Source organism: Euprymna scolopes, chromosome 21 (genome assembly GCF_053919585.1).
Source record: "Euprymna scolopes isolate OS-2025 chromosome 21, ASM5391958v1, whole genome shotgun sequence".
NCBI lineage: Eukaryota > Metazoa > Mollusca > Cephalopoda > Sepiida > Sepiolidae > Euprymna > Euprymna scolopes.
The window spans coordinates 36,541,162-36,555,981 of NC_136502.1; the positions used below are offsets into that span (position 1 = coordinate 36,541,162).

Here is a 14,820-nt window from a genome sequence, read left to right on the forward strand (position 1 = left end):
GCTATTGCTGTTATCTTTTTGCCTCTGTGCCTACCTCTAGAGGATTATTATTGTGTAATTCTAACTATTTTGTTTTTACCTCTTTCATTTCGTGTTCATTGTCAGTGGACAATAAACTGCTGAACAAATAGAGTACAACTTTATTTAGTTCTACGGTCGATTGGAACACCTCCATACCGCCTCCCACCCGCTGCAACAATCATTGTGTCATATCAAGCAGGGACGGAGATAAATAGCGAAAAGGCGCCAATGTGCCCCTTAGAATTGGTGATACGAGAAGTCGTAACCAATCGATGTTACAGAAAAAACAAAATCTCGAGTTATCTCCCTTTTCTCACAAAAGCCGTAACCAATCGGATCTTGTTTTTCCTTTATGTCGGTGTCTCCGGACGAGATTTGAAATTTTTAAATGCTGACTCCGTAAATTAATAACAATGGCAACGATGCAATGATTTCGAGGAGTTTAATAATAGTGATTTATTAAACCGGAATGAATTGATCTTAAAATAAACCCAACAAAAGTAGGCAATTTATTTTTTTATTTTCAAAATTCCGTTTCATTTTATTTATTTTTTTAGAACTCGAGCACAGGTGCTCTCTCTTTAGTAAGGATGGAGGGAGGATTTTAACTTTGATTTAAAAAAAAAAAAAAAAAAAATCCGATCCGAATTTCTTTAGGAAATAACCTGGAAAGTTTTTGGTACGAATCTTATTTAAAAAACAAAACAAAAACTTTTTATCACATTTAGTTATGTTTATGAAAACTTTTTAGTTTTTACATTTATAATTTAACTTTGATAATATGCAGTTCTATATATTTTTTATCTCCCAATAATTTCAAGCCTATATTGAAGATGTTGACTCCCAAATGAGGCGTACATTTTTTCATGGTTAATTTTGTCGATATATTTAAAAATTCATTCGTTTTGTTTTTGTAACATTGTCACCACTATGGAAAACAAACAAAACTAACAATGAAGAAAAAAATGTCTGTTTCATTTAAAAGTTAAACATCTTCAATATAATCATTTCTAAAAATTGCTAGAATAATTTTTTGTTCAGATCGCATTTTTCTATTCATCAATGTTGAAAGTTTTAACAAAGATTACCCCCCCCCGAACTTTTGTTTTAAAAACACAAAAGATTTTGGTAAAGTTTTATCTGGTTTCTGCCTTAAAATCTTCCTTTAAAATGACGGCTTGGGTTTGTATTACTGTACACATAGATTCGAAAAAGTTGTCAAAAAACAAATATATAACAAATAAATGTTATCAAAGGCAAGATAAGTTACTTTTCTACCAAACTGGATACATTTTTTTGTTTTGTTTTTATTCAATGTAACATGTTTATTCAGCTCGAAAAACATGCAGTGTTTACCGATGTATTGGAAAATTCAAAATGGCGCCCGACACTCTCTTTAACATGGTAAGTTTGGGAAAAGGTGTTATAAATAATAAACTAGACAAAATACTATTAACAAAACACCGAATATATGTTAACTTATGTCACAGTAACATATAATGAGCGAATTTCTAACAGTATTTTGTCTAGTTTAGTATTTATAACATCTTTTCCTGAACTTACTGTGTTAAAGAGAGTGTCGGGCGCCATTTTGAATTTTCCAACGGTAAACACTGTCAGTTAGGTAGAAAAGTAACTTATCTTGCCTTTGATAACATTTATTTGTTATATATTTGTTTTTTGACAACTTTTTCAAATCTATGTGTACAGTAATACAAACCCAAAAAAATAATGTCAATATTTAAATATTTGTAGGGAGGGGTTACTCAGTTTCTTATGCAATGTTTTAGTAAATCGATCACCCATTTTAGAACCACTCGACGTTTTTAGAACAAATTTCGCAAATTTATTTTAAGCAGTTTAGTTTGTTTTTTTTTTTTTTTTTTTAGTAGAACTAGGAGAGCGTTTTGTTTGGAGTTGTTTTAAAATTGCTTACCTTATTTTCTTTTTTTTTTATTTTAATTTCGCTTTTTAAAATAACATCAGAGAAAAAGGTTTTAAAAAGGCTAAATTTGCGAAATTGGCCTGTAAAGTTCGAGTGGTCCTAAATTGGATGATCGATTTACGAGAACGTTGCATTAGCAATTGAGCACTCTTTATAAAATAGGTATTATTTGTTACATGATGAATAAGCGTATGGTGGCGGGAAAGAACCAGACAAACAATATAATTTGAATTTTAAGCGATCGATTGCTCAATCGTTTATTTTAAAAACAAACTTAAGAAAAGCAAAATAAAATAAAGTGTTCTCCAGTTCAACAACAGTTTGTCCCTGCTGTTAAGGTTATTCATTTCAGCATAGTCTTTATCAGTGATTTGCGTCCTTCTTTGTTAATAAAACATGTCAATATTTGTTATTCCTTGTGGTGTTGTTTTCGATACCAATACTGAAGGATAAGAGTTTGTTTTTTCAATAAAAAAAAAAAAAAGTCTAAGGTGAGCAACACAGCAGATTTGTCGTCTACTTGTTATGAAATGTTCCTCTCATGGTTATTTGTTGTGCTGGGACGGGTGGTATTGATAACAATCTCGGAGAATAAGAGTTTGTTTTTTCAATGGGAAACGTTAAGGAAAGCAACTTAACAGATTTGTTGTCTACTTGTTTTTGAAATGTTGTTCTTCTCACGATTAACTGGGACGTTTGTTCGGTTTTGTAGAGCTCAACATTGTGCGGATTTGTCGTCTGCCAGTCAGCGATATCGACTTTGTTTGCAGCCGTCTCATCTCTCGGGCAAACTGTCAAGTCTCCTGGTGTACATAGTAGCGCCTTCGATGGGGATTTGACCAGTGGTCTTGTGTGGAAGTCAGTATTGGCCGGTGGTAGACCAGTGAAGTTGTAGTACTTCTCTAGGTGTATCAGAAATTTCGTGAAAATAGTGAATAATTCCACCCCATCTTTCCAAGCTTATAACTCCTCGAAAAATGTAATTCAAGCCCTAATTTTTTTTTTCAATTAAAGGAGCAAAATTCATTACTGTTAAAAAAAAAAAAAAAAAATTTCTATTACTTTTAAAACAACTTTAATAGTTTATTTTGGAAGTATAATCCATAAAGAAAATAAATAACCCACTTTAAAAAGAGAAATTACGAGATTTTTATATTTTATTCTTAGTTTCGTGTTAGGGGTGTCAAAAATTCCTACAAAAATTCTGATACACCTAGTACTTCTCATCTCTCAGTGTTAGTCGAGACCCATGGCCAAACTGGCCAGGGTTAAAGTTGGTCGCGGTCCTTGGTCTTGAAGTTGGGTTCTCAACTGACAGAGCTTCGTGCACCATGTACTCGGCTCTCTCGAGACAGTCTGCCGATCAGCGTCGTTCCTCTGTATTTAAACGTAAATTTAGCAGGTGCCCGGCTCCCACGGCAAGTCTTTTCTGATTGGTCAAAGTTGGATTTTGACAGCCAATCAAACTATTGGAAATTAACCGATCAGAGTTGAGTATTTTTGTATTTTGTAAAGATTTGTAAATATTGTTATTTTGCTGTTATTATTTGTCATCGTTGGGACTGTCCCTTCCAATTCCATAATGTATTTGCTGCTCCTGCTAATTTGTTGTTTTCTTTGCGAGAAAGATTCATAAATCGAAATGAGATCTCGCACTCAACTTCGTAACATATTTTACTTTAAGGCTTGTCTCACGTTCATATAGAAAAAAAAACATTTTTTTTTGTAGATTTCGGTGTTTAGTTCGGGCCTCTTGATTCCTTGAGGAACATAGATTTCGGTGTACTTTTAAAGAATACGATAACCGTTTTACAAATTTACCGTTTGCATCGTATTTAACCCCTGAACCCTGGGACTATTTTCCGCCATTTTACAGCCTTCGTTTACGCTATGCTTGAGTGCGGTAACACACATGAAGGCTGTTAAATGTGCACTCGCGTACCAAATTGCCTTCTAACATAGCGTAGTAATCGTTGGCGAACAATTTAAAATTAGATGAAACCAGTAGTTTTCCATATATTAAGGCATGTAATTCTATATGTTATCAATGGTGGCCATTTTGTACGCGCATACAAAAATGGCCACCATTGATAACATATAGAATTACATGCCTTAATAATTAGAAAACTACTTGTTTATGGCAAAAATATGCGTGCGGTTGAGTGTATAAAAATGGTCACTACTGATAACAAGGAATTATATGTATGGATTTTTCTTAATTTTCAATTTCTTTGTGTCTTTATTGAAAGATGAAAGCAGAAAAAAAAAAAAAACAAGCAAGAAAACCTTTTAGCCAATAAACAAACCAAAAAAAATGCCCCTCACTAGGTGACCAGAAAGGGGGTGCTCCTTTGAAGTTAAATTTACGTGGAAAAGTGATCACCCACTTTTGAAAAAGTAATTTCTTCCTATCATGAAAACTATTTCTCTGCGGCGGAAATGGTTAGCAAATTCGTTTGTAGCACACCAAAATCTACAAAAAAAATATTTTTCTACACAAACGTGAGACAGGCTTTAAAGTAAAAATTTTACCATAAAATATTGGCTTAAAATTTTTTTTGTATCATCTGGTAGACCTAGTGTCCATTTGATAATTATCAACTGTGAAAAAAATTGGAAAAAAAGACGAAAATAAAAAAAATAGAAAGGTGGAGCAAGAGTCTTCAGGTCCACATATGATGAAAACGAATATCGCATTTAAATTTTCCGCAAATAAGTAGTTTTGCGGATATTGAACGATGCCATTCCTTATGCTGGTAAAAGTGCAGAATCTTTCCACCTTCAAAAAATCCTTTAAAATTACCACTATGATAGGTTTTTTAAAATTCCAGGAAATAAGTAGTTTCCAAAATATGGAGAAATCGTTTCAAGAATTGGGGGATCACTTTCCTTTATTAATAGAACGTATAGTGAGCACCCACTTTATGGCCACCTTTTTTTTTTTTTTTTTTTGAGGTGGGGGGATTATTTGGTAATTGTGGCTTGGTAGATCAACACAAAACCTACCTTTAAAACTTTTCTTTGGGTTTTCGGGTATGCTGAAAAGGAATATCGCATTTATATTTTCTGCAAATTGTACGTGGAAGCACACACATATTTTTCTGTGCGTGCAGCAAAAATATGCGCATACAATAATGGGCACCTTTATAACAGAAAGAATTATTTGTCTATTTTCCTAATAATACGTTGTGATTTGGCTTTCAAGTGCAGTTGATGCATATTTTATTGTAGTCAAATTAAAACGTTTCTATATAAACTCTCATCCTTGATGTTATTCTCGCATCGCCTGTTGGGGATGCTGAAAGTCTATCAGCAGTTCAAACATTTCAAAATACAACCGCTAGATACAACATGTGGCTCTTTACAAACAGACTTCTTTCTCCAACTTTACAACATGGCAAGGAAGAAGAAAATGAAAAAAAATGAAACAAAACACGCTGAAGATGGAGTATACCTCTGAAATATATTTGTGATAAATTTCAAACAAGTAAAATATTTGTTTATTTTCCTAATATTACGTTGTGATTTGACTTTCAAGCGCACTTGATGCATATTTTATTTTATTCAAATTAAAACAACGTTTCTATATGAACTCTCATCCTTGAAGAAAGAATTACATTGCTTAACATTCTGGAAAACTACTTACTTGCAGAAAATGTAAATGCGATATTCATTTTCTGCACACCCGAAAACCCTCAAAGACACTCAAGAGAATCGGGGAACGCTTTGCCAACTCCGATGAACACTACGGACCTGCATTCCAAGTGAGGATGAATCTTTGCCTTGTAAAGCCTCGTCAGCAAATGCCATACATGAGGAATTTAGTAGCTCAGGATATGCAACATGTAAAGCTCCCTATTAACCCTAACAGGGGACTGTGAGGAGTTGAAAAGCAAAATTCACATTGCATCTAAACTTCGGCACATCAGTACCACAGGAAACAAGGAAGGAATTCCAAAGTGTAGCAGTTCGAGGAAAGAAGGTATTAGAGTAGAAGGCTCAACAGTGAAGTGGTGTGATTTTGCTGCTTGTCAAGTTAGTTGAGAGTATGTACGTCAAGGGGCCACAAGCATTGAGAGTTCATCAGAGAGCATTCCATTAAAGTACTTGTAAAACAAACACAGGAATGAAACATTGTAACGATTTACAAAAGTTGCGATTTTCAGTTAACAGATCCTGCTAGTTGTAAATAAGCAATAATTTTCTGTGATCATAGCGTAGTATATGTTAAGTGTGGCAAGCGGGGTCAATGGTCAAAACATTATTATTGTTATTGTATTCTTATTAATTGATTTGAGCGACGGATGGTCGCTGGATCAGTTATTATGATTAGAAGAATAAACAATTAAATTGGGGAAGAAATGATTGACGTGTGAATCGCAAAAGGAATGTGAAAATAGAAAATATATGTAAACATTATTTTGGGGTTTTGAATAAACAATTAACTAGCTGTGGACACTAGGTTGGTCTGAGACACGTAATTAGATGATGTAAGAGAACACGTGATGTAGTTAGTTTTGGAGAAATTCAGAGAGTTGAGGATTGCCCACCAAAGCGGACAGACGTCTAGACTGGGGTGGACAGACAGCTAGGGAGCGAGCTGTAAGAATAGAAATGTAGACGAACTGCAAATCCTGTGAAAACCATTTGAGACAACTGTAATAAATTTATATAAAAATATAAAGAGTTGTTTTAATGGTTTCCTGCAAATGTCTTGTGTTTAAAAATTTATGCAGCTGTTATTAGAACTGATGCAGCGTCAAATGAAAATTCGGGGTCAACTTTTAAAACAAGATACAAACATGCAAGTCACAGACTATACAAGCAAAATAAGTTTAAGGATTAAGTGTCAAAAAAAACAAAACTGTCTCATTTCTTTTCAATCATGAGATATATCAAGACAAAAATCTGTGTTCTCCAGTTCCATCTAAGTTAAACACAGACCGACAAAGATTAAGTTATTTGGGTTCTTCGGACTACTGTTCTCATTTGGAGTATTATTTTCACGTTTATTAAGTAATTTGCAGTTGTATTTTTAATATTGAATTAAAACTTAAACCTTGGGATGTATAACTTTTACTACTAAATTTTACCAAATATTCTATCCACTACGCCATGGGTAGTGTTCCATTTGAAATTCCGTGCAGATTCCCAATTTTGTCAGAAAGATGTCAGAGTTTGACAAGACACACCTGAACAATGTCAAAGGTTACATTATATGCATGCATAAAAAGGCCAATACGCAAAAGGCACTATACTCTCGCCTGAGCACCTTAGCTGGCAATCCCCACTAGAGGCATCTCAGGCGATTAGCTCTAAATTAATCCCTTTTCAAAATGAGAAGATAAAGGTCTGGAAGGGTAGACCACCTAGGACTGCACAGAAATATACCTTAGCATTATAAAGTAAGCCAACTGGATGCCACAGCTACTAACCTCAACTGGATGAAAGATTGTTTAAAAGTGGCAAAAACAGAAAAAGCAAATATAAGATATGTGTAACATGATGGGAAAATAATTTCTGAAAAAAAAGGGGGGGGGCTAAATAATTTTTCTTGAATATTGTGTTAAAATATTAAATGAAATTTTAATTTTTGTCTTTTCCTTTTTCTTTCCAGAGAATGATCGTCATGTTTTTACTGGAATTGGTATTATGAAACTCAGTAATTTTTCAAGAAAAAGACTTGACCTTCTTCTAAGTCTGCGTTGGATGCATTAATAAAGATGCCGGCTTTTATCAGACGTTGTTAAGGCCCACTCCTGTATCTTTACAATCACGAAAACCATCACATGAAAGGAAAAACAAAAGCTTATTTATAACATCAACATGGTTTAGTCAATTACCTACATTGTGCGGTATAGGTTGAAGAAAGCTGGATAGTGTCCGAGTGAGGACAGAAAAAGTAGAAAGTGCTTTGGGGATGCTGAAAGTCTATCAGCAGTTATCTTTAGACGAAGATACTCAATGCTTCAGCATCCAATGTAGAGAGGAGAGAAAGAGGGGATCTTTCTGTGTTGCTTTCAGAGATCACTTTGTTGACCAACCGTGATTCCTAATGGAGCTGAAGTAGTTATTCGTGGGACAAAAAAATAAAACGTTCTTTGGAGATGCTGTTGAAGATATGTTGGCAGTTATCCTCAGGTAAAGATAGTTGATGTTTGATCGTCCGGTGGACAGAGACTGGAGATAGAGAGGGGACATCTTTTCTCATTGCTTTAGGGGATTTCTCTGCTGACCGACCGTGATTTGCAGAGGGCTGAAGTAGTTTTTCAGGGGGAGCAAATGAAATCAGTGCACCTTGCAAACGCATTGGTTAGTGTGTGACCAAATTAACTAACAGGGACATTTCTCTTATGACTGCTATATATTCAATTAACACTAGTAATTATTTTATCTTCCTACTTAATGTTGTCCTTCTCTTTTATTGATCCCCAAATAAAAAGCAGAAAAAAATATATATTACTAGCGGTGGTACCTGGCATTGTACGGGTGTAGTGAGGTGTGGGAGTAAATAAAAACAAAATGGAAAATAAATAATAAGCGAACATAATAATCCTGTTTAAATATTATAACTTTTTTTTAAATCAGAAAGCAAAAAAAAAAAACAGCGAACATGATGCAAAATAAAGGATAAGCAAACGAAAAAGAAATGGCATAAATAACCCTGTTTAAATTTTTAAAACTTCTTAAAAAAAAAAAAAAAAATAAAAAAAATCGGAAAAAAAAAAAAAAAAAACAGCGAACGTGATGGAAAAATATTTTAAAAAGCAAACGAAAAAAAATGGCATAAATAACGATGTTTCAATATTAAAACTTTAAAAATCGAAAAAAAAATATATCTGATATCTCAGATCGAAGTGCAATCTTAAGATAACAACGCTGCCACTATAACGATTGGATCACGTGAGTGAAATTAGGTTGTTTTTTTTAATATTTAAACTAATTCAAGAAATAACAATTTTGCGCATGCGTGTTTGGCTAAATTGTCAGGAAGGAACGATTTTTTGCTACCCCTCCCTGTAGAAAAGGACACAGTTGAGGGTGAAGGAATTAATGTTTTTAGCCAATTTTTCGATATTTGTTGTCCGAAGAATCGAGCTTCAAAACGATACCGATCTCGTGAAAATCTGCCACCTCTGTTGAAAGTTTTAGGCAGACATACATACATACATACATTCATACATACATTTAAACTATTGGAACAATTAAACATAATCATAAATCAAGAAATCTTAATTTTTTTTCTGATATCAGAATCGAAAAAATTTCTGCCAATTTTCTAATGCCAAAAACAATTCTTTTTATTACTTTTCTTTCTTTCTTTTCTTTTTAACTTAATTTTACATTGCATCAATGATGAAATGATAAATATTTATTAATTTTAAACTACCAGTAAAAGTAAAATTTGTAGGTCAACCATGCACAAAAAACACTAACTCTATATTAAGAAATTTAAAACTAATCAGAATTGGGAATTTAGAACAGAATCAGTAATTGTATTGGAATCGTCCCCTCTTACACTTTATTGCAAGTGGAATGTCGACACACTGCTTTCTAGTTACAATTAACTCCCTAACCCCATTTGGGGGTGTAAAAAGCATATTATCGGCTCACTTTGATCAAGTCTGTTCCAATTTTTTTCACTTGATTGATAACATACTTCCGCATTTATTTTTTATACATTTCTCAATCTATATATTAAAAAAATAAAAACAAGTATTTGCAATTTGAATTTCAATCTCAAACCTGAAATAATCAAAACAATCAGCCTTGTTTTAAACACAATGTCTACCCATCCCATTGACCTACATCCCATAATCATCTAGATATTATACTACTTATTTATTATCCTGCCTTTTTTTTATCACTCCTTGGTGAAACTTGTATTTTAAAAAACGTCATCTACAACCTAGAAATCATCTCTTCCAGTGATATAAAAACTGTTAGTTTCCAAACATGGTGGACCAACCAAAGGATGAAAAATCTTACTCTGATCCAAAGAGTCCTCCAAATGTTTACCAAAAGCAAGTTTCACCTGAAAGTTCCCAGGAAGTTTCCAAGAACTCTGAGTCCAACGAAAGAAATTTGAAGAATGATTCTTGTCAGCCACCTCTCATCTATGTCAACAGTTCCTATGAAAAACCGTTAGAACCTCCGATAAGGATGACCATCCCGAACCCGAAACGGACTCTGCTGCCTTTGGACAAGCCATCTACTTGTGATATCTGTGGAAAAAAATTTGCTCGGGTCAACCAGTACCAACAGCATCGGAAAAGCCACTTTCCTCAGAGTGGTCCAGCATATGTCAACTTTCCAATCCCGGTTGATGATAAATCCTTTTCTTTACAAAACGTTAACAATCCTCCATCCCCTTCAGCACATTGTTCGAACTCGACACCTCCTTATCTGGATATTCATAAAATGGCTGTAGAACAAATGCAAGCAGTTGCCGCTGCAAGTGAAAAGGTAGACAATGAACTTGACCAAAAATTTGACTCCAGCACTGATCCGTATCTGGTTTCCCTAGCATCGACAGTACCATCGTCACAACCCTCATCTTCATCGCCACCCCGTGAAGCTTTCTTCTACTCGCATTATCCGTCCACTATTGGCCAAAGAAATCAGCACTTTGGATCGGAATCTGCTGCCAAGCATGCATATTCAAATTCCACATCTTTAAATTTCAAGTCTCACCATAACACCGATTGCGGTGAGTCAGAAAAACCGTTCATCTGTGAAATCTGCCATAAGACATTTGCAAGACGAGATACGCTCATTTGTCATCAGCGAACGCATGATGGCACAAAGCCGTTTCGTTGCAAGGTTTGCGACAAGTGTTTTTCGCGCCGCGACAAACTCCAGTGCCACAACAGAGTACATTCTGGAGAGAGGCCATATCCATGTACAGTTTGTGGTCGAGCATTTGCGCAGTCGGACAAGCTCAAGTGTCACATGCGGACTCACACTGGGGAGCGTCCACACCCTTGCGACATGTGTGACAAACGTTTTGCACGTCGTGACACGTTACACTGTCACAGGCGCACTCACACTGGAGAGAAGCCTTTTTCGTGCGTCATCTGCGCGAAGCAGTTTGCCCGGAGAGACAAGCTGACGTGCCACAAGCGGGTCCACTCTGGTGAAAAACCCTATCATTGTGAAACCTGTGGCAAACAGTTTGCCCGTTCGGACAAACTCTACCGGCACAAGCAAACACATAACATTGATCGTCCGTTAATCTTGCAGAATGAACAATCAGTAAATATTAACAAGGACCATTCTAAGAATTCGTCCGCCTCATCTTTGGTGGTCCCACTTATGACGTCGAACCATGAGAGTGCAATCAATGCTGGCATGTCGTTACCTGACACAGAACTTTCTTCAAAGATCCACTTTCCGCAACAAGGTCTGCCGCCTGTTTTTCCAACTGTTAAAGACTATTCAACTGTTGGGAACGTTGTGTGGCAAACGATATACTAATATAAGATAATAATACAGTTTTTTGCTGAAATAAATCTCAGGATATTATGTTTCTGAATTTTTTTTTTTTTTGAGACAATTAATTATATGTATTATTTGGATTTTTTGGACTAATAAATCGTAGTAAGATTGTACATCTAGAAAATAAAATGGGTTTAAGGCTCCTAAAATTCATGTTAGAATTGTTTGCAAGACCCGTGGCATAGTGAATAAAAGTAAAATTCAGTTTTGAAGGTTCAATTCTCAGTGCGGGTGGCATTCAAAAATACAATTGCAAATTACTTAGGACTTCTACCCGGGAACAAAAGCATGCTCCCTTTGTGGATTAAATAAAGAGTTCTGTTTGAAATTCTGTGCAGATTCCCAAGTTCGATAGAAAGATTCCCGAGTTCAACAAGATACACCTGAAGAAGGTCGAAGGTTACATCGATCGAAACATTGTGAAAATGACACTCAAGTTGTCCAAAAAGTCCAAATAATACAAAATCTCGGGGGCTTTAAAAATTTCATTTCAGGTTGAGATCTACATTTTTAACATGTAAACAACAGGGGAAAAAAAAAAAAAAAAAAAACAATAATGGTCAAGTGCTGCTATTTTTACGTTGGAAATAAAACTGTTTCAATTATTTCCCCAAACTTAAAAAGAAATTTTTTTGATAATTTAACCTTCTATTTCAGAAAGTTCACACAATTTAAAAGACTATTCATCCCGTATTCTGTTTGATGAACAATAGCTTTTTCTGCAGATCTCAATTCATGAGGCACCAATTTTCCAAGTTTGCCAGTATTTCCAAGCAAGCCGATCTTCTGCATATCCTTCACAAAGATCATGCTCCAAAATCGTCTAATCTGCATAAAGTTGTCATTGGTTGCAGCTGTTCATTAATATGCAGGGTTGTGTTGTTGTATGAGATAAGTCTCTGGAGAGCAATATTAATTCGTTTTATTGCTGCACTCGTAGCTTGTGTATTTGGGACTTCTGACAACTGGCATCTTTCCTCCAGCCGCCACATCTTCACCACCTCAGTAGTCTTACATTTCTCTTTCTTCATGACCAGCGGCTCATCATCTCGTTTTGGTAATTCCTGGGATAGTGCTGACAGTACAGATGTTGACAGTGGTGAGTAAGTACCAAGGTCCAATGAAGGGTTGTTTTGGGTTTTTACATTGTTACCTGTTGGTGGTGAGAGCCCTCTAGGGGAATTATTTGACAAAGGATATCCTGTTGAGAAAGTGGATCCATGTTGAGGTGTCATGGGTACAGGCAATCCAGATGATCAATAGTTGTAGGAAATGCTCAAAATCCGTCTACTAGAGAGATGCAGAAAATGGCCAAGCCCCCTCCACCCAAACTAAGAGGGGTCTTGTGCCTTTTTGTAAATTTTGTCTTTGTAAACTTTTACTAATGACCTAATGAGTATAACAAGACTCAGTGGCTGCCTGAAGAGTTGGGGATTGTTTGACGCAAAACACAAAGGAATGACACAGAAGCAACGTTGTCGCTTTCCATTGATTTGCGCTACAGTGCCTGTCATGTCTTTGCTTACTACATGCAGGTGACCAGAAGACAACGGATCCTGATATCAAGTCCTTCTGGATTTTCACAAGTTCTGTTAACTAGTTAGCTTTGACATTACCGTGTTGCCACTCTTTCTACCACGGTGAGAAAGGGTTGGACTTTTAAGAAGCTATTGAAAAAGTCAGGAAAACTTTATTGCAAACTAGCAGGGTGACCCGACCTTGCTTGGGGTTGAATGAGTACCAATGAATGTTCCACATTTTGAATAATATCAATCCAACTCATTATTATGGCTTTGATTCTTCATTATGTTTAATAAATCCTTTGTATAATTCTTGGTTTTACTGTGAAATTGATAAAGTAATGTGACTACGTAGGGTCGGCAACAACTATGTTACACGTCAACAGCAATCCTTAAATGCAGGAAGAATATTTCTGTATGTTGGTCATCAGAGTTCAGAGGAGACATTTTGTTTTAGCAACTCATCTGTTTTCTGGGGGTGGCTATGCAACCCCAGGCTGGAGACACAGAATCTGGAACATATGGCCTTCTACTCTACAAGATTTTTTTTTTACATGGTGGTCACAACTTATCAAGGCCCGGAGGCCACTTAGAGGATAAGGGTTTTTGCATGTACAGTAATCAATGGGATAGTATCGTAGTAATTGTTAGTACTGGAGACCTGATAAAGTGTCTTACCCAAGGGGGTGGTTCATCAGGAACTTGTTTATGTTGGACTTGAAGACATCCAAGTTGTAGTTATGTGGGAAACAGGCAAACGGATTGTTCGCGAGCCCACCCGTATGCCCAATACTACAGGTCAGTATCCTCTAGGATCCTCCGACCACCCCATCGTATCAGTTAAGATAAAAATGAAATGTAATAAGTCCCCAGACGTAACCCTCCACCGTACTGTATACCGATACTCCATGGCTGACTGGGATAGCTTCCGTACATTCATATCTGATCTACCTCTGAATTCCATGTTTAAAAAGGATGTGTCCTCTATAGTATCAGACCTGACTGAATGGTTAATTGTAGGCATAGACCGATTCATACCATCTAAAACATTCCAACAAAAACCTAACAGCCAGCCATGGTTCTCCCCAGAATGTGCTGCTGCCATCGCGCACAGAAATCACTTTTTCCATAGCTACCAACGTAATAGATGCATTGAGACTAAAGCTGCTTTTAGGACCGCCAGCAACCACTGTAAAAGAGTAATAAAACATGCAAGAGAGCTATATGCTCAATCCGTTAAATCCAAAGTAGCTGATCAGTAGCTTGGTTCCCACCAGTTTTGGCAAATAACAAATAGGATCCTAAACAGAAGTGTGCGTTCTATCCCAACCATTATCAATGGACCAGAGGTCATCTTGTCAGCATCAGACAAGGCCAAACTATTTGCCAAGAACTTTGCAGCTAACTTTGCCCTATATGAGGAAGGCCATCAACTCCCCATATTTCCTCCTATAACACAGAACACGCTAGGTAACATACAAATATCTGTGCATGAGGTCACCAAGCTAATCAAGAACCTTGATTCCAGTAAAGCAACTGGCCCTGACGGCATCCCAATTATAGTGTTAAAAAAGCTTCAACCAGAACTTGCTCCCATACTTACAAAATTGTTTAAGCGTTGCCTTAAGGAGAAAGGCTTTCTAACACCCTGGAAAACCTCATCAGTATGCCCTGTATTTAAGAATTCGGGTGATAAGTCATCTCCCTCTCAGTACAGACCAATAAGTCTGTGTGTCATGAGTAAGTTGCTGGAATCCATATTAAATACAGAAATAGTCAACCACCTCAGCAGAAATAACCTTCTTAGTGACACACAATATGGTTTCTGTTCTGCAA

General features: G+C 36.0%; 2 protein-coding genes across 2 annotated transcripts in view; one reads left to right on the forward strand and one right to left on the reverse strand.

Moving 5' to 3' along the window:
- Positions 1–14,820, reverse strand: part of LOC145242766 (uncharacterized) — a 133,806-nt gene that overhangs the window by 58,907 nt on the left and 60,079 nt on the right. The window lies entirely within an intron of this gene.
- On the forward strand, positions 298–11,491 carry LOC145242107 (uncharacterized). The gene is made up of 2 exons (XM_080105022.1): positions 298–521; positions 7,584–11,491. Exon 2 carries the CDS (start codon positions 9,923–9,925, stop codon positions 11,441–11,443), a length of 1,521 nt encoding a protein of 506 aa, XP_079961148.1. The 5' UTR covers positions 298–521; positions 7,584–9,922; the 3' UTR covers positions 11,444–11,491.